This window comes from Necator americanus, chromosome V (genome assembly GCF_031761385.1).
Source record: "Necator americanus strain Aroian chromosome V, whole genome shotgun sequence".
NCBI lineage: Eukaryota > Metazoa > Nematoda > Chromadorea > Rhabditida > Ancylostomatidae > Necator > Necator americanus.
In genome coordinates this window covers 34938307-34958623 of record NC_087375.1, presented here as the reverse complement: position 1 = coordinate 34958623, position 20317 = coordinate 34938307, and the positions used below count along the sequence as shown (strand labels likewise).

General features: G+C 39.3%; 4 protein-coding genes across 7 annotated transcripts; 2 read left to right on the top strand and 2 right to left on the bottom strand.

The window, feature by feature from the left end:
- Positions 1–498: 498 nt before the first annotated feature.
- Positions 499–9452, top strand: RB195_016143 (uncharacterized protein; the record flags this gene model as incomplete). 2 transcript variants are annotated; one of them, XM_064207168.1, is made up of 7 exons in its annotated part: positions 499–719; positions 2842–2889; positions 4063–4192; positions 7519–7590; positions 7710–7793; positions 7851–7916; positions 9345–9452. In XM_064207168.1, the coding sequence occupies 7 exons, from the start codon at positions 499–501 to the stop codon at positions 9450–9452; spliced, it is 729 nt and encodes a 242-aa protein (XP_064063048.1). The 2 variants fall into 2 exon arrangements, with proteins under 2 accessions (XP_064063048.1, XP_064063049.1); XM_064207167.1 differs by lacking the exons at positions 499–719; positions 2842–2889 and having other exon boundaries at positions 4073–4192.
- A 2007-nt stretch (positions 9453–11459) lies between these two features.
- Positions 11460–15197, bottom strand: RB195_016141 (uncharacterized protein; the record flags this gene model as incomplete). 3 transcript variants are annotated; one of them, XM_013444122.2, is made up of 5 exons in its annotated part: positions 11460–11555; positions 11619–11681; positions 12175–12258; positions 14029–14106; positions 15087–15134. In XM_013444122.2, the coding sequence occupies 5 exons, from the start codon at positions 15132–15134 to the stop codon at positions 11460–11462; spliced, it is 369 nt and encodes a 122-aa protein (XP_013299576.2). The 3 variants fall into 3 exon arrangements, with proteins under 3 accessions (XP_013299576.2, XP_064063047.1, XP_064063045.1); XM_064207165.1 differs by lacking the exons at positions 14029–14106; positions 15087–15134 and adding an exon at positions 12425–12460; XM_064207164.1 differs by lacking the exons at positions 11460–11555; positions 11619–11681; positions 12175–12258 and adding an exon at positions 13883–13936 and having other exon boundaries at positions 15087–15197.
- On the top strand, positions 13094–13563 carry RB195_016142 (uncharacterized protein; the record flags this gene model as incomplete). Its single annotated transcript, XM_064207166.1, has 3 exons — positions 13094–13144; positions 13280–13374; positions 13428–13563. The coding sequence occupies 3 exons, from the start codon at positions 13094–13096 to the stop codon at positions 13561–13563; spliced, it is 282 nt and encodes a 93-aa protein (XP_064063046.1).
- On the bottom strand, positions 15164–19653 carry RB195_016140 (uncharacterized protein; the record flags this gene model as incomplete). Its single annotated transcript, XM_064207163.1, has 2 exons — positions 15164–15202; positions 19420–19653. 2 exons carry the CDS (start codon positions 19651–19653, stop codon positions 15164–15166), a joined length of 273 nt encoding a protein of 90 aa, XP_064063044.1.
- Positions 19654–20317: the final 664 nt, after the last annotated feature.

Sequence of the window (20317 nt, the reverse complement as noted above, 5' to 3'; positions counted from 1 at the left end):
CGCAAAATCCAAGAATTTTAGAATGCTCTCGAAATCTTCGTATGTGGCTTAGTGAAGGTGTGCCTTTGTTAATTTGCAAAAAATGATAAAAGAACAACTCCGAGCAATCATCTACCACGCCATGGGGGCCAAGAACCCAACGCAAGCTGAGCGGACGATACAGTATGAACCTCTTCTCCCCTTTTACAATAAATCTGCCAAGAAGGTTCGGGCAAAGCTGAATCGTGGTGGTCCATTGATGTATAGCCGGGTAGAAACGATGTGAAGCACGGTGCAGTAACGTAAGGGGCTGCACTCGAACGGCATGGTGGAGACGGCGGTTAGAATCGACATGGGACCATCGCGAACTGCAACGATGGTGGTGCTAATAAGGGTCCCCCGTGGATTCCAGCCGCTACGCTCCACTGGGCCGCGTCGAGGTCAGCCGCTTACGCAACTGCACCGAGCTTCATGTTGTTTTGAACCGACTATGGCCTTGGATGGCTAATATCCTCAGAAATGACGTTCGATCACTTGACTGACCAATACTGTAGAGGTGTACTGTTCATTTCCACACCGTTGAAGGATTTCCTACAGTCAACGAAGGTTAGGTCAGGGGAGGCGGTATTCCCAGAATCGTTCTGTGAGTTCTGTGACCTTGCATCTTTGCCCTTGCAAGAAATCGTTGCAAAGTTCACCGCTGTTGAACTTATCAGTGGTGATATTTGCAAAGAACCTTGGTAACAGTGGTGAAAGATTGCGTATAACGTGGAAGCGCCAGTCAAAGGAAGTGGAATTAAAAAATGACACAAATAAAAAATAAATGGTGAGAGGATTAAGTTATATACTAATTAAACAGACGAATTGGTAAGTTCCTCAGGTAATCGCATACACAGAGTAACAGATCCAAGATCGCACCGGTGGCTAAAAAGCAAACTGCTTCAAATTGTTAAATTATCAGAGGTTACAAAAAAAAACCCAGATGCAGGATAGGAAGAGGATAGCACCGGTAAATAAAGATACGGAACATCTGATAAAAAAAAGAGGAGAAAATTACTTAAAAAAATTGAAAAAGTTGAAAAAATCGCACAAATTATAATTTTATATGTCCACTGACTGCCAGTAACTACTGGTTTTGAGTTTCGTGACGCTCTTTGAGTGAAATGTGGATTAAGAGAGTCCTTTCCAATATTTTACATTTGAAAAATGCACAAAATAAGTAATATGTAGGTAAAAACATGGATTATAACAGTACATAAAATGTCGCATTGAAAAAAATTACAATTTCATATTAAAAACGTTTAAGTCATTGGTAATTTTCCATTACTTTCGGCTAAAAAGCCTTTACTGCTTTGTGGGCCGTATAAATTCCTTTCATTTTTCTATTATTTTATCACATCAACTAATTTATGTAAGAAGCGGACAAATTTCATAACATAGCAGTTCATTCTAATAGAAACTGTTTTTCTTTCGAAAACATGCATGTGGAGCTTATTGTGACTTTTTTGAACTGGTGAAAATACAAAATAATGCTAAGGATTAATTAGAAAATGAAAATACTGTTCAATTTTGTTGTTCGTCGAGTAAAAGAAGATGTTTTCCGATCATCTGTGCACACGTTTTGAATTGTTCATCGACTTCAACACCGGTGAGTGCAATAGTCTCATCAAATTCATCATTAAACCCCATGCCGTTGGTCTTTGCTCGTTTCATTATTTTTTCCATTAATGAAACGGAAACAGGTTTCATCTCCATTAGATTTTCTAAGATGAATGAGAATTTATGAGCTATAAAATTCTCGTGTTGAATGCAGTTCCATATTCGCCAGTTCTTCCGGTCAAACAACTCCTCAATTCCCTCTCCAATTTCTTTTTAAAACATTTTCAAGAGCTCTTAGTAGTAAGTTGAAAATAGCGTTGAAGGATCCAGTATCCATAGAGATTAGAACTTAAGATAATACTTTTTTTTGAAGTGAGAACCATGTTGAGGAATAAAACTTTTTCTTAAATTAGTCAGATCTGAAGAAAAATGACAAGGTGTTTGGGGTTAGCTAATCTGTTCAAGAATGTTCAACCTCAGTTCAGAATCGTTTGAGGCTTACGAACTCCTGAAGAGCCTATATAACTTTTGGAGGCTAGCCGATGTATCCGCTCAGTGTTTTCATCCTCCTAGACAAGTCTGGGATCAATTTATCAACCCTTGATGGGTGAAAGAATTGGTTGGCGTGGAGCGGTTTCGAACTACCGAGTGACATCGAAATTTCTCACCTGACTGCGAAACACCCATCATTGAGGAGTAATATATTCTGTATAACTTAATTATCCATGATTAACACAAAAATCCACGTGTGGTTCATGTTCTTCTATAGTTTAACCGAATAATTGTTTTATGGTGCATGAGGAATTTTGCAAGAACTAATTCGTGTCACTGCCAGTGAAGATCTCGTTGATTTTTTGCGAAACTCGAAGTATTTCCCTCACTGATTTGTCATATACTCACTCAAAAGCAAACCTTCGAATTTTCTTTGGCTCTAAAGGAATTCTGCTAGTAAAAATCCACCAGTACGAGGAAGTAGAAAGAGATTATTCTCGATCTGTTAGTTTTTTTTACGTTTCATTCTTTACTTCCACAAAAAACTTTCGCCGACCGTAACTTCACGAAACAGATGTGATGGCAAGGCGCCACATTGTCGCATGCCCTTTAAAAGATGGATGCGTTGTGGTTCCTGGCGCCGTGAAACGATTACAAAACCTTTTTTTTCATAAGTAACTGTAAGCGACATTACACAAGTCCATTCAATTATATATACGTGAGTATTACACCTTTTCCGAGAGCGAGAGACTGAGAGTGTCCAGTTTCCAGCACACATCCATTTCATTGGACCACCGTAACCCCTCTTGTCATTGCTAGGTAATTCGTTGGGATACTTCCTGGAATCATAGGTGAAATTCCTTGCCCTACAGCTTAAGATCTCTATGCGATGCTTCCTTCCTTAAGATCTGCTTCTAAAACCCAATAGTACCTATATCCACGTTTTAAAAAGTTTGGATAGGACCGACTAAACGACGAATAGAATGTCTTTTTGGCAATATTAGCAGGGCTAAATATTAAAAAAATAATTCTACCAGAGGAATTGTGTAAAAAATCACCGTTTTTCTAATTCAAAAGATCAATTGAATTCTTAATTAATTCAATTCTTTTGTAAGGGAAGAAAAATGTTGGTCATCTTCTAATTCGCGTAAATTTCGAACTCTAAAAGTAGGATTGAAATTCATTCTCCATAGAATTCATAACGAATAGGGATGAAACAAGCACTAGTATGCCGTTCAGGACCCGGATTGACCCTGAATCAAGACTCATTTCTTGAGTACCGTACAACTATCACCACATCTTGCCAAAATGAATACATGTTTATGTGTTTTCAGCCATAATCTTATTTTAAAAAAGAGCAGAATGGATAACAAAACATCTGTGAAAAACAGACATTAATCTAATTTTTATTTTGATTTTCAAAATTTTTAAAATTTTCCCTTGAAATTCCGCATTTCTGGAATCAACTTGTTTTACGAACAATTATACGCTAATATCATTCCATTTGTTTTCACTTTTCACGGATTTTCTAGCTCATACGCCTTCTTGTTTATGGAACTACAACTAATTTTGGGTTTTCCACGAGATTGAAGGAATCGGCTTCTCATTATCAAAAAAATTTTAAGGAGTAGTGCATGCGCTCATCCTGCGTCGCCCAACATCCAGAAGCAGAGAGATAATTTTAACAGAAAAGACCAAATCTTACTAGTTTAGCCATCCTAGGGTAAATTCCAACATTTGAGTAAGTTCTTTGTGTGATAAGTGATTTTTGAGATTCACTGAAGACGAAAAGTCAGAAACACTCCATTTTCCTGACGTGTACAGTTTTCTATTTCTTTGAATACTTCGTCCCATGGATTGGATTTTCATACTGTATTGCGATATAATAGAGCACCACTCATTTCTTCAGGAATGCTTTTTTTCTTTGTTTTAAGCAAATTATTGATTTTTAAGTAAATCTTACTAATAATCACTTATGAAAAGAAATTTCAGGAAAACAAGTATGCTAGCACTAGCAGTTCTCATCAGTTTTTTCGCAACTGTCTATGCAGTGCCTGCTCCAGCAATTGGAACCGCTCGTGGTGGATGGGTGGTCGAGAATCCAGCAGACGATAAGTTCCTGGTGAGTCTCTTAAAGGTAGTGGAACATGAAACCGACCGTGTTGGGATCGGTTCACGAAAAGATAGGGTTAGATAGCGTAGATCACGAGTATGAACGTGATCATGCTCAGTTCCTGCTACTTGCTCTGATAACCGACGTGAGAAACAGCCTTACTGATCGGGTTTTCCTACGATGCACCTAAGAACGTATCACTTATGGGGGTGCAAGGATATGCGAGCGAGAGAGATAGCATCAGCAGCCCACGTGATTGTCCACAAAGAGTGACTATTTATGATTGATGGGCGCCTCCTGAAGCGCTGTAACCCTGAAGCCGTGTTCCATTGTTAGGAGCCTTCGTCTTCCCTGTCTCGTCAACGAAAGGAAGTTAAAGAGCTGGCAAAAACCCAAATAAGTTCATGTCTGGATTTTGAATCATGTAAAAGAGATGCTAGTGATCGTCCCTTATTCAGCGTATCACAAAATTGAGGTGGTAGGGTAACCCAAAGGAAAACGTTGAGTTCGGACTGCAGATTGATTAAATCCAGCGTATCACGAAATGGAGGTGGTAGGGCAACCGTACGGAAAACGTCGAGTTCGAGCTGCAGATTGCGGAAACAAGCGCAACTGGCGCTCAACCTCCACTTATCGTCGCAAAAAAAATCGTGCGGAAGACGACGCTTTTTCCTACGAAGTTCCAGCTGCAATGCCTTACTTCGTGCACGAGTCGCATCCACTTGCAAGGAGTCGAAAGTCAAAGAAACGTTCTCTTTTTTTTAAGGAAGAGTAAGGGAAATTGAGCGGGACCACGTTCGCTTCGGTAACTTACAATCAGACCTCCACGATTTTTCCGGAGTTACCGTTCTACGTGAAATTCGTGACACGCTGCCTTTAATTGAAACATTCCAGCGGCATTCTTTGACTATGATGATCTTCTGGCCTTCCTGTTACAGTATCAGTTATACGTACACGTACATGTACATTTACACGAAAGACACTAATAAAATTGCAGTAAGTTAGTGGTGAAATAATAGTACTGTATTATTATGGTACCCAAAGTTCTTAGATCTATAGTCAGACGAAAACGACATGAAGTGCCGAGCAGTTACGCAAACGGTTGCCCTCGAGGCGATGCGGTGGAGCGTAACGGTTAAGATCGAGCGGGGACCCCTGCTAGCACCATTCTTCGCTGCGGTTCGCGATGGTCCCACCTCGATTTCAACCTCTCCGTCTCCACCGCACCACTTCGAGCGCAGCCACTTACGCAACGAATGGTCCTACCGCTTACGCAACGAATGGTCCTACCAATTACGCAACGAATGGTCCTACCACATGTCGCTACTATATGGTGTGACCTTTTTTACGTTAAGATTGTGTATGAACAGGTTCTTTAGCCCAATAATTTGTGGATAGTTAAAATTAAAGCTTATTAAACTCATCCTGTTCAATGCTCCCCTCCTGGGCTGGACTAAATGTAACGGAAATTTTTTTCCTTTGCAGCGAGATGACTAGAAACCTGGCATCGACAAGGAAATGTTCTGTACTTCGCCAATTCATTGTAGCCCGCAGCAGTTATTTCGAGCATATTTCTAAGACTGTACAAAAAAATAAGTGAGACGAAAGATTTTCAAAAATTAAGATTAAAAATTTCATTTTGTTCCCGGAAAAATAGGATAAAATTTAGATTATGCATCTTTCGTGGGTGGAACTGAAATCATACACTACCGCTTTAATTATTCACAAATTAGTTATACTTATGATTTATTTGATTTGGAACTAATTATTCGTCTACTAATATTAATATTATCTATTATTAGTCATCTATTTTTAAAATAGAAATCTCGAGAATCCATTTTGAACGAAGCTACGCTAAATCTAATGTTTACTTCTGTTTTTTTATATTCATCATTTTTATAGAAAAAAAAAGAAAATAAAAAAAAAACATCGCTCATCTCTTTGCAAATGTTCATTGCACATTTGTATTTTAACACAGATCATTCATTGTTGTCTCAAAAACTCATTACTCAAAACAAAAAACACACTGTGACCGTCACGTTCAAGGAGATTAGAACAAGTTAGTGTAACATCGAGGGGAAAAAATCCGTCTGTCTGCGGTCAAGAGTCGTGAACTTTCGTTGTCTGAAAACGAACAAATTATCCTGAGTGATATCGTCGAACCACCACTCAATCTATACGTTGGAAAGTGTTCATTTAGACGTATTCCATGAAATCCCGAACATTGCATGGATGGATTTTCGAGTAAAATCTGTCTTTCATGGAGATTTTTGAGTGGTCAAAATGTGTCGGTGTAAAAGTGGCGGACCTTGGAGCTGTTCATTCTCAGGATTCTTGCTTAGCTGAATTATCTTTACCAAATGCCTGTTATCAAAATACGAATGGTGAATTCTGGTAAAAATAAAGGCTCAGGAAGAACAAAGGGCGCTGAATAAGGATCACAGAAACGCTGCTAGCAAATAAACAGAGCACCTAATTTCGTCCAGAAGACGATTGAGAAAATAAAGCGGTCTCCATTCGAACAGTATCGTACTTCTCTCTTGTCGGAATATCTACACTGTATGTCTCATGACATGCTGCATAGCGACCGAAATTACTGGATTCAGGGATTATTCAAGATCTGATGCTCGTATCTTTCCGTACTTTTCAAAGGTCCTGAACTAACTACATTGACGAACTACTTTGACGAAGCACATATGGAAGTGGGAGAAGAGACCTCCAAAGAAACCCAAACTTCCTCCCGGGACCGGAGCATGGGGTCTACAATAGGTCTCCGAGCACAACGTGATCATGTTTCGTGAAAACAACAAGCGGCTCCGGTCCTGGGCAGAACCGGAACTCGCGGTGGGTCCTGGAAAGCAGGACCTGCTTCGTTCCCCAGTACATATTTGATCAAACTGCTTTGATCTACTTGTTCGTCTCCGCTTTTGTTCCAACGGAACTGATCAGAAACAGGATACATGCGTTACGTAGATACGGAAGGAAGCACAGGTGCCTCATCCAGTACACACATAATTCATGTTTTTATTCATTTTATTTTTATTTTGTTTTTTTTTCATTCATTTTATATTTATTTGCTCACTTCCTTTGTCCGTTTTACCTGGATCACTACATTTTTCCGCCCCAGTTACCTTTTGTAATGCTTCAAATAACAAATATTATAGTGATTGTTCATTCTCATTGTTGTAGGTAATTTTTTAGGGATCAAGTAAGGTCTTAAAAATGTTATGTTGATCCTCGAAAGAGACTAAATTGCAGATTCATTTTGCCGAAGTCTTAATTGTTAATATATTGCACTGTCCAGATGTCGATTTGGAAAAAAAAAAACATTTCAGGGAATGGCATGGGATGCGGCCGCCGGTGTCGTTAATGAGTACCGAAATGGACGGTTTATGGTCCCGAAAAAAGTTTGTGAACGAACATTTTTTCTTTTCATATTTAGTGGACCGGTTTTGAAATCTACAATACAAATTCATCATAAAATATCTGAGTCCTTGCGGGCTTCCATAAAACTTTTCAATTTCAGGTTTTAGAAGCAAAAACTATGAAGACGAATGGCGTTAAAACCGATATGGTGGTACTGTTTCAAGAATCCTGGTGCAGTCCTCAAGTGGGGGAACGAATAAAGATCTCGAGAATCTTAAGAAGTACAGAGTTCTGTTTTCAGGATGGCAACTCTTTAGCAGATATATGTGAATCAATGTGTCCTCTCTATCAGGGTGGAGCACAAACGGTAAGTTATATTTCTGTGAACAAAAAGTGCAATCAAAGAGCAGTGATTCTGGATTTTATTTCGAAAAAAAACCAAACAAAATCATCTAATTTCGTACCATGCACAAGCCTTCGGTTCGGGCCTTGGGCAGCGATGGTCTCTTTCTCGTTCCTTTTCGGAAAAAAAAAATATTTAGAAATGACGGGCAGGTGTAGCGCAGTCGGCAAGAGGTTCCCCTGATTGCGGAATCCATCTGAGGTTCGAATCCGCTTTAGTGCCAACACAGCCGTTCATCCCTCTCGGCCTGGGACAAGATCGAGGAGACCCTTGACATGGTGTCCTTACTGTAATAAGATTCTTAAAAAGGAGCAAAAAAAGAGAGTAAACCCAACGAGTAAGGGAAATGTCATGCACCCTCCTCCCATAGTCACACACGAACAGTGTCAGTCATGGCATTCCTCGTTCCACAGTTAACTAGAACCTTTCCATAGGGAAAAAGCATCCATGCTAGTTGTTTACGTGCACAAATGGTGCCTACTACGCTTATCAGAGTATGTCGAGACTTCAAGTATAAATAAAAGAACTAATACCGTGCGAAACCGGCACCGAACCGTAAAACCACCTCCTGTGCAAATACAAGGACACCTTGCTGTGGGACACTATAGCGAAGCAAGGTGAGAAATCCCCTAACAGGGTAAAATATAATAATAATTGGTAGATGGACGGTCCCAAAACCAGTGATTAGTAGGCGATGTCGAACTGCAGAGAAGTGAAAAGAAAAACGAACATCCTCAGGAACAACTAGACTCGGGAACGACATCTTGGTCAAAATCACGTGATGACCGTGTTGTGTGCGTTTGAAGGGCTGCTACAACATCTTCGTCGCAGGACCCTCTTTTGATGCCGTTTTGTAAGACGCTCAATTGAAAGGGAGCGAATGGTCCCGCAACGATGAGAAATGACGGAATCAAGCAGATATCGAGATCTGAAATATAGGAGACACTTTGGTCCTTGCCACATTTCTCTCGAAAAGTGCGATTTCGATGCTTCTTCTGCAAGGTTATAATAATAATATAGACAATTCAATTTTTTCGTTTCCCCTCTGCGATCTTGGCAACTTTCTAAGAATCACAAGGATCTGGTGGTGAAGGATTAGTTTCCTAACACTTTTATTATCTATCTTGTTCTCTTGTTGGTTCTGAGTGAAGTCGTTGTGGTATTTCATGGACGGCGTTTATAGTCGGGTCAAATATGAAGTCCCTTGTGGTTGCGTAAGCGGCGCGGCAGGATCGGGGAGGGGGGGGGGGAGAAGGCGGAGCTCGGTGCAGTTCTGCGAGCAATTACGCTTTGATCTTACTATATCACCATTAGCAACATCACAATTACGTACTACCATGCGCGTTCAGTGGGAGTATCGTCAGGATTCTTAACTATTTCACTTTTTTTCAGAAGTACAGGATCAATGCCTATCAAGATATGCGGGGAGAAAGCACTGTGTATGCGACGAAATTGGAAGATGTGAAACAGCACAGGAAGCGAAGCATATATCATCACTAAAATTGTAATTGTAATTGATTGTAGTACAAATAAATTAGGATAATTTTGTACGATAGTCCAAAGTAAAAGATATAATCATAGTGATCATGGAAACGGAAGAAGATTTACTATGAGGACATTTCTCCTTATATACTATTTCTCCTCTTCCAGAAAAGTGTGAGAACAGACGTTTAGAGCGAACTCTGCCCGGCTCGAAGGGAGCGTTCGGGAGGATTTCTGAGGTTGACCCATCTCCAAGATGTAGGTTACAAGTATCACGATTACAAGTCCTCGTCTATGTCCACTTTTATCCACGAATATGAAACACCGGATGCCCAAAAGGCTATCAGTCCCCGGCATCTGCGAAAACACGTTCGATGAAATGATTTATGTGTCATCACAAGATGAGAAATGTTTTCTTCACGCAACTGCACCAGGCTTTAGATCGTTTTGTTTTTCGACTATAGTAGTGTAGTGATTTTTGCAAGTGAAACTCCAGAAAATTCTATTGTATTTACGTAGATTAGTAGGATAGATATCTTCATTTTGTTAGCTCATCCGAGTCATTTCATCAGGCGTGCGTTAGCAAACCGCTTGCGGACTTATCGCTCTGAGTTTTCCTCATACCTCTAATTATTTCATATATCTAAATTTGTGGGATTGAGGGAGTTAGGCATTTCCTGCGCGACAGCTGCGAACTATTTCTAGACGCCTTTTTATTGGTGAAGAGAATCCAACCTCAAAATCCCTTCACCCTCCCCGAAGCCGCTTTGAAAAATATTTGGACAGTTTCTCTCTTACGTTCTTCTCCATATCCATGCATTATCGATGAATTTCATTCGATTTTTTTTTTTGAAAATATATTCAAAGGTCTCATCAAACCTGATTTACCTTGAGGCTACACACGAATTCAATTTGGAAGTGTTCAGGAAGTTCTATTTTAGACTTTTTCAAAAATTCGTCACTATTACTAACCTACCAGTGATCCGCAGAAAGGAAATACAGCATCGTTACTACTCCGACAGAATTTGGATGGTCCCGCACAATTCTGTGCAGTTGACTACGTTTTGCACCATCTGCTCATGTTTTTCAGGGCTTATTGTAAACAAAAGCTGATTGTCCTTGACAAAGCGCTTTGTTTTGTTTAAGACAAACGTGATTCTGGACTAGTTCCGTGATTCTGAACTAGTTCCGTTCTGAAAACAGCTTCTCTCTCAATTGAAAGCGTATCCATGCCGGCCTTTTGTCTTTTTTTTTCTCAATAGCATGAACAGTAGTTGATTGGCATCAGCTGTTCACTATCAGAGAATGATCGCCGGCAAGCAGTAACAACTAGCAGACCGGTGTATCTTCCACCTAAACACGGAATGGATTGCCAAATACACAAAAAAAAATGACCGAATAGTGTGCATCACTGCATTTTCAGAACTATGCGCTAATGTGATGCTTTCTATTTTGTTGGCTCCTCTTTAAAAAATCGGACAAACAACAGAGGATTAATGGCATGCTTTTCACGTGTTAAGTATTAGTTCGCCAAACCTCACAAACAAATTCAAAACGCATGCTGAGACTTGGAGACACCTTTTTCCGACTCTTTCCCACTTTTTTCAGCATTAAGCCTAATGCACACACGTCAACAAAAACACAAATAGCGGATGATTACGGATAAGTGGTCACAATTCGATTAGTTGTTATAACATAGATTATAGGTCTTCCGTAACCTCATCCGCGTGAATTCAGAAGTGAGAGAATCAGCGCATCTAAGAAAAAGGGCAAGTAACTGAGATATGAAGGGCTTAGTCTCAAATCATCTCAAATTTTCCTTAATTCTCACAAGTATTCATCTTCATTCATTAACACTTCAAACTTGTAGGTTTCTATAAATAGTAATGTTATGTTTCGTTGCACTTTTATTAGTGTGAATGGTCAAAAGGCAATATTACAGTGAATAATTGTTGGCCGCTTAAAACTTCCTTTCATACATACAAGATATACAGCATTCGAAGAGGTGCAAGTAAAGCCGATTGGTTAGATATGTTCGCTGGCATCAACGTTTCGGATTTTCTCCACATTGAACTGCTCGAAATTCTCCCATGGCTTTTCCCAGAGCTCAACTTTGTACAGCTAAAAACGATATCAAATACCTACTCGTATACACTTGTAGGAAAACTGAATAACACGACTTACAGCCCTGTTTCCGCCCTCCTTGAGCTGGCAGTTGGAAGCAGAAAGTTCGGTTGCTGACATTTCCTGAAAAAAAAAGTAACTTAAGGACTCGAGGAAAATGTAATCCCCATCTTGTATAGTATTGTGCTACAGAACAGAAACTGTTGTGAGTGTTTTATTTCTGACTACATTTGCTTTCTTGCAGTGAAATCTGATCTCGTATCTATACAATTTTGTGCTTATAAAAGCAAGGGAAAAAGTGGTGGCTGGCGATCCTATGATGGGGAAAAATCAAATTTGGAACTAGCCTGGTCGACGGACTCTATAAAACGTATTTATAGAATACAAAAAACCGGATTGTGACTATGCACTATGCAAAACTGCGGGTAATAACATGGGGCTAAAACCCAAAACAATTGATTGAACAATCAATGATAAGAGCTAAGTACACCACCCTTCAATAGCTGAGAGGTAGAATAAAACAACAACTCATTCCATAACAACGGTCACGACGACTAAAAGAACCGAGAAAATTTATTAAAAAAATATTACCTAATTGACGAAAAAAAAAACTTACTCCTTTCTTACATGTCGATTCACCAAACAGTACTTCGAATATGTATTTAATTCCAGCTACAACTTGAGATTCAGCCTTTACGACCTGAAACAAAACACTGGCAAGTAATTGCTCGAGAATAGAAAGCGAACAACATATTATCACATCGCATTTTACCACAAATTAAACATTTACTACAGAATGGGACACTGAAACCGCCTTATCTTAAAAGGATTTTGAATGGTAGCCTTGCATATTGGGGAATAGTAACCTTCATCTTTTCCACTATTGTAAGTTTTGTAACCATGCTGCGTTGGACGGTTAAACAATGAGCATTTATTGTTGCCCTCTATTTTAATAAAGGTCAAAGTTACGTCTCGCGTGAAATTCGCTCGTAAAAAGTACTACATTCACAATCAGGAAATTAACTTTCTTACAGTAGTCACCCTATTTCAACAATAAACGGCAACATTTCTACTAAGCAGCCGATAACGTCCTGGTAGCTGCTTTTGAAGCTTATCAGTCGCAAAACGATGCCATCGACGGGGCACTACCTACAGTTTAAGAGCCCTTTTCATGGAGCAAACGCTATTCTCTGATGTATTTCTCTCCCAAAATTTGTAATCAATCGCATCGTAAGAAAGCTTATTGATTAACTCTTTACCTACATAAATTCAGAGTTGTATTCCTTTTTCTATCAAATTTTAACAAGAACCCAATAGATGATGCTCGTCAATAACAAAGACGTTACATTACCACAACTGCAGAGTCAAAAAAGCAACCATGTCTAACTATTTGAATTGTTTATTGGTGGCTTTGCACGAAAATCCACCGAAATTCGAGCCGAGCATCAATTCTAAACACAAACAACGCTTTCTGTTTGTTTAGAATCTGGTTCGAGACTACCTTGGTGCAGTGTTCGAGGAAGTACTGAACTAAAATGTCTACAAGAAATGGATCTATATTAGAAAGGGATTGCAAGATGTCAAAGGTATTTTTTTCAAAACAAAAAGTCAAACGCAAGCACATTATTTGCTAGTACCTATCATTATTGTCAATTCCAGTAAAATACAGTTTCACCACACATTGAGTCCATCGTTATATACCTATATCATTCTCGTTTTAGCAAAGCGACGCTGAATCGTATCTAAAACCTTTCATCGGATTTACAGCAGAGCAGCTAAAAATAGCTCAACAAAGTACGTACTGGAAATTTTGGAGGTAAGCAATTATTGCCTGTGCAACACAAATAAAAGCTGTTAACGTAATTTCAGAATTACTGCTATTGTTGTGTTCTGGCTTCTTTGGGCAAGTATGGTTGCTGGTGCGGTTATTATCATTGTTTTGAACAACGGAGACGTTCCATCCAGTACGACTACGGTCACTCCTCCAACTACCAAGCAAAAATAAATATTTATAATAGCAACGATTATTTTCAAGGAATATGCGGATGACATATGAAGAACTGAAGAAAGGTGGATGGAAAAAATCCAATTATCTTATGTAGAGAAAGAATCCATGGAAATCTTGAAAGAGATAACTTGTTCTTAACAAAACAAATCGTTGATGGATGCTGTTTAGCCTTATTCCATTCGATTATACTTAAACTCAGTGAATGTGACAAATCACGAGCAACAACCCTTACTTTGTTCACTATAGATTGATCTTTCGTGAAAATATCGGATCTATTAAAACACTACGGATTTATTTTGCAAAGATTAGTTTCACCTTAGAAGGTCAATCCAACAAATACTGAACTTTTCGTTCTCAGTTTTTGCAATATCTGCTAATGAAACTCATTTCTACTAAAATGCGTCAAAAACTGTGCACACTTTCTCTCTCCAAAACATCTAGCGAATATAAGTTAAAACGAACCTTAATAGGGATCATATGATACGGTCCTGCGTTCGAAGCATTGTCATTGACACCTTTCGCGGCTTTCCATGCGCGCACCTGAATGATTCCACGATATGATATGACAAGTACAAAAATACATCCACAGTGGGAACACTTAGTAAAGGTGCAAATCAGAAAAGAATCCCAGTAGACTACAAAACTATGTACACAACGAATCCCGCAAATACACTGAACGCAAGGATTCGTGTTAGTAACCCACACCTCCTGCGGTAACATATCCTTGGCGGGCCACTCAGTGGCGTCTCCTTATTCTTCGAAGAAAATGATTAAATCAATCGGGCCCTGAGGCTTAAGCGTTAGCGTTAGCAAATAAGGGCGATACTGAGTGCCCTGAGTGCCGGCAACCACTAACCGCTACTCGTGGGTTCCTAGCGACCGTTTCTCTGGACACGTTCTCCACCAATAGACTCGCTAACTCATTTGTGAAATTCAAGAAGGCTCTGTGGGCAGTTCACATAAGGATAGTGCAGAAACGATAGGGGATATAAATAGGGCAGCATCCCAGAACCGAAAAATTATTCTAGTTTGCATTATCGCGCATCATTAATCTGTTGGAAAATCGAATCTAATATTTAAAAACATATCAAAGAAAGAAGTAGAGGCTAAAGTTAAAAAGTTGGATAGTTGAAGATTCCAAGGGGTGTAAAGAAAACCGGTTATCAAACCCTCGCCATTTCGTTTCATTTTTACATGAGACTGATTTCATTTAGGAAGTACGACCAATGTCCTAAGATTTCCAAAGATCAACGCACAACACAAAAAATTGGGAAGAGTAAAAATATTTCCGAAAACTCTAACGAAAAAGAAGATTTTGGTAAAATGTCGACAAGTAAATCCAGAAGAGGTTCACCGATCCCGAAATACTTCAGGAATTCACCACGTTCATTTCTGACTATCCTCATTTACAGGAAACATAATCCTCTTCATGATCAATAGCCAACAGTTATAATAATAAATTACTATAACTAATATCCAATAATGGGACCAAAGCGATAAGGATAAGAAAAGAAACTAACCATGTGCTCAGGATCACTGGGATCCTGTTTTGTTGGTCCTCCAACCATCTGACCGTGAGCAGACATGACCGTACAGACTAGTAGGGCGAGAGCGAAGAGTACATATGACATGGATTCTAAAAACACGCCCTACTAGGTATCGATCGAGCGCCGAACGATAATACGGCAAACGCGCCGAGCCGTGAGTCATTGACGCGAACGTAAACATCATTTAATTACTAACAACAAGAAAATAAAAGTTATTTCATATCAAATAAGATGATCAGTAGAATAACAGAATAATGGTAGTGGTTCAGTTGTTTGGATTGGTGTCGTTGGTGTGCATTATTCTGGACAAGAAAGAAGTCAACAACATTAGATCGATATCTGACTAGGACCTTTGACGAGAAGTCAAGGCTAACCGATCCGGCGCTCAATCGCAACCAACCCGATCAACGTTCGGTTCATCCAGTCAGGGCCGACCCCGTCTCTACAACTGGCCCCGTTGTAAAGACGTTGTCTTTGTCTGTTCGCTAGTTTTTATCTTGCATGAGGATGTCAAAGAGGATTGACCCAGAGGTTCCTTTTTCCCTCGCAGTCGAACTCCTACACTTTACTCTGAAACTTATTTACAACGTTTTGTGCGCTTTAATCAAAATGAGTGTTTGAGGTGACTTTTTCTCTTATTTGAAAATAATGGTATTAAGAAACCGAACAAAAACATCGGAATGGTTTGGTAAATATGAACGTATTAAAATAAAAGAAATACTCGAAAGGGCTTTGTTGTCTCAATGTTCGAGATGATGAATCTATTCCAGTGTATTCGAGTTCAAGTATTCGAGTCGGACAATTCGATCGAAAGTTCTTGATGTCCAGAAAGTACTCGAAGAAATTCGATTTGAGTGTGGTACATTCGAGCAGTGAATGTTTGAACATTCGAATATTCGGATCCGAATACATTCGAATGTTCGAGCAAAATAACGGTTCATCAGTTATCGTTCATTCGTTCGACTATTTCTGAGAGACATTCATTGAACGATAGGAAACAATGCAACACGGGCGAAATTGTTGGCACGTGGCCAATGTGATCAATAGTGATCGACGCTGAATGCTTGTGTGAAATTACGTAACACTCCTGAGATGTTTACGTTTACGATGCTTAAGATTTGTGAAATGACAGTAAAATCCTCGACGATAGTATTTTTCTCATTAATTCCGTAGCTTTCCACTGCAAATACGAGATTCCGGCTGGGTATTTACGAATTTATATTTAATTAAATTGACTAATATTTCACTAATTTTTATACATGATTACTTCATGCGAGGTTCAAGCTTATTTTCATCTAATACACAGTACGGGTAGTTAAAATATTAAAAAATAGAGTGTAAATATGAATAATGAAATCCCCAACTTCAACAAGGTGATTCACCGATGTCACTTAAACATCTAGAAAAATGTGGAATGTTGTGATCATGTGACTCATGCAACAATCTCGTGATGAACTATAAATGTGTTCGTAAGTTTATCTAAACAGAAAATAAAAAAAAAAACCATCCTAGCATAATAATAGTGCTGATCAAATGAGGGAAATTGATCCAATGATTGAAAAGGTTGGACAATTTGACAATTACTTTGAAATTTTCAAGCACTACTACATTACTTTTACTAAGAAAAGCGATGATCCTATGCACTATATTTTTCCTTTCAAAAATTTCTACGGAAAAATTGAATTTTTTTTCCCAGACGAAAGAGATTTATAGGAGCGAAGCATAATAAATAAGACCTATTCAATAAGTTCTAAGTGATTTGGTTCCCAAATCTACTGTGTTCTGGAATGCATTATGTGCAATATATGTTACTACTGTAGAAATCGAGAAGGTGATTCCATTTTATAGAAAACTCTTTGTAATGAATGCATTTGCCTAGAGGGGTTAAGTATTAATTAAAATGCGGACCGGGTGCAAACGTTATTCCAAAGCTTTAAATGAGGATATTTTCATTTCTGCATAAACTGACATGGTTAATGAGTTTGTGTGCTGCGTCATATAACCAGTTGTAAGTGGTACGGTATTATTTTCTATTGCATAACATGTACGTATAACCCTTTCTGCAATTCTCGTATTAGAATTACACTGGTTGGTAGAAAAAAAAATACTCACTGCCCAGTAAAATTGTTCGCGATGGAGCACCTAGTGAAAAGAAGTGGAAGAAACCGAGAAAATTGATGGAGAAAGCTGAGATGAAATGAATCAACAAAGGAAAATTTACAGGAAAAAAAGAATGGTAAGATACAGAATTGGTTGTGACACATTTTTATTATTTTTCAGCAATCCACAAAACTAAAGGAAATCAGAAATCATTGCCTTTTTCTCCCGCTTTGCTAGCGGTTCACAGTTAGTCGTAGAGATCAATTTTGACAGAAAAGGTTAACATATTTACAGATAATTGACAAGACTGTCTTCTTAGTTTACTGTATAATTAATTAGAATTTTATTAGCTGCGATTTTTTTTCTTTGCAATTTAGAGCTACCAAAAGGAAGCAACTTCCCCGCAGTGTGCAGTTTATGACACAAGTGCTTTTTTTTTCGAACAAACGTTTTTCTGGACTTGAAGCCAGAGAGTATACGAGACTTGGAAGTTTTTGTGAGCGTCTGCTTCCTCTTATTGAATGACGATATGAAAGTACAGAACAAAGCCAAAATCCGGCGGCAAAAAAAAATCACTATTCCCTTTCGGTTATAGAAGGAGTTGCAGCTTAAATGGCCACGAGTTCATCCATGATTTGTATGGCGAAGGATCTGCTTCAAACCTTCAGTTCTTGTTCTCTTCTGTATCTCCTTCTCGGTCTTTTTTTTCAGCTTCGATAGTGTTGACGTTTGAACGTTTGAGCAGTACTAACTACGCATTTGGAGGTCCGATATCTCAGATAAAAAAACATAAAATAAAAAAAATAAAAGACAAAAAAGAGTGATTTTAAACGGCATAGAGGTGACCATCAATCATGACACCTACAGTTATATGAAGCGCTGATCATCAACACATTGTATGGCGTCGTATTTGCACAGCTGCTGTTGAGTTTTTTTTTTCAAGCATAGACAGAGATTTGGCGCTCGTCGGACCAATCTAAGGTTTTTCATCTCCCGATGTTTGGTCAAATACATAGAACAGAACTATGCTGGATGATTCTCGGATATTTTCTGGAGGTGCAGAGTTGGTTTTCACGCAGTTCTTTTTGGACAACATTGGCATAAATGCTGTGCGTACGAAAGAATTATCCTACTTCATATGATCACAGGATGTACAAAGAGACAACGAAACCAAATTGAAATGTGTTGCAGTAAAACAAGTCATCTCAAGGGATTTTCTCGCTAGGTTCCATATGGAATTAGTGACTTGCATATTTCCCATCCACCCTTAGTAGTATTTTCACTCTCAAATATTGCATAGCCACAACAAATAACCCACAGCAGTCTGCATCAACGGCAGCGTACATTTTGAAATCGTCTTCACAATGTTGAAGGGGAATGGCGTGAATTAGAATTAGAAGTTTCCTGAACTGTTGTTTTTGCATGCTTGCTGGTTCATGAGAATGATTTTTCCATGACGTTATAACAGTGTTGTTGTAAAAGTTGGAGACAGCCAGGCTCTAAACGTGTAGTTGGCACATAGCCAACTCTGCTATTACTCTTGCTATTGAGTTACTGGTTTTCTGTTCTTTTATTCGAAATTCAATGATAGTTGTACTCTCGCGCAGCTGGCGCATCTGGTGGGCAAAAACTACTCGTGCACAATCAGACTGGGAGTCTGACATCATGCCGACAACAGACAAAGAAGTTGGACAGTGTATAAGCAGTTCTACAGTGTTTGTTGCTCAGAGGATCCTCGTGCATTCACCCATCTAGCACCTCTTTCAGCTCTTGCTCATTGCTCATGCCCGTCCTATTTTTGCGTATTTTTATTTGCCTCGATTTTACTATGGCTTATTTGCGCTTACTTTACTACAGCGCGTATCTTATGGCAGTATTCGTGGGCTGTATCTCATTGGCATTATTCACTTGTGTATTACACTAATCCTGTGTATTTTCTGATAAACGTTTAATTACCCAAGCTTGAGGCGATCATACTTGGCAATCCAAAAACAACTGAACAACCGCCAGCTCAACTGTTGTTTTAATCGCCGACCCTGCTCTCTCACGCAACTCGTGGAAAATTGACAAGAAAGCCACAAGACGTGCACTTTCCAAATCACGGAAGTTTTGAAAATGAACATTTTTAATCAAGAAACATGTCTCTGTCTCCACAACAATCAGTACACTTGTGAAATAAATTCAACTCGTCTGGAAAAGGATATACCTCACATGTGGGAGGGAGTCCATACTCACGAAGAGGATCTAATGGAACAAACGCATCTAAAACAGTCCATCTGGGTGCCTTACGAAATAAAGAGATAGATGCTAGAATGGCACAAATCAAGGCTCTTTTAAAACATGGGAAAGCAATTCCGGAGATGACGGTATGCCATGGAAACTCGGGAGGGAACAGGAACGCTACATGAGATGCGCATTCTACCTCGCCAAAGGGCTGCATCACAGTGACTGCTGCCCCGTTGTGCCCAGCACTTAAGTACGGAGGAACAAAATTCGCTATCGTTTTTGTCTAGACACTTGGTGTTCCGATCTCGGAACACGATAATTAATAATGTAATGCAATGTAAATGTTCCACGCCACACTGCCCCTCCTTGCCGACCACATGGCAAGGAGGCGGTGTGTTTGTGGGGGGGGTTTGTTGATCGTCTGGCCGGGGAAGCCGGCTTTTCTTCTGTGTGCTTGACTTTCTGCTTATTTGATAAACGTTCTACCACTGAACCACTGCATTATTCTCGGGTATAAATCCCATATTACCGTGAGCCAATCTCACACGCACAATTTTCTGGTGCATCGGCCAAATAAAGTGCCGTAAAAGTGCAGCAAGCCCCTAAGCTGCCCACAGCAAGCCCCTAACTGTGCAACATCGAGAAAGATGTCTTTGGTTTTCCATAGAAAACCTATGGCCCATAGCGCCAAAACTCTCCAGCTACTTCTGGAGAAATTTTCACTCTACAAAGAAGAGTGTAACTCAAATGGGTCAGATGAGGAGATGTTTGAGGCATATTATGCACTTTGCAAATAAGAATCGTAAGACAGCCAACTAGGTTATATCGAACGGATTCAAATCATATAATAGTCAATAACATACGCAATAATCCGCACA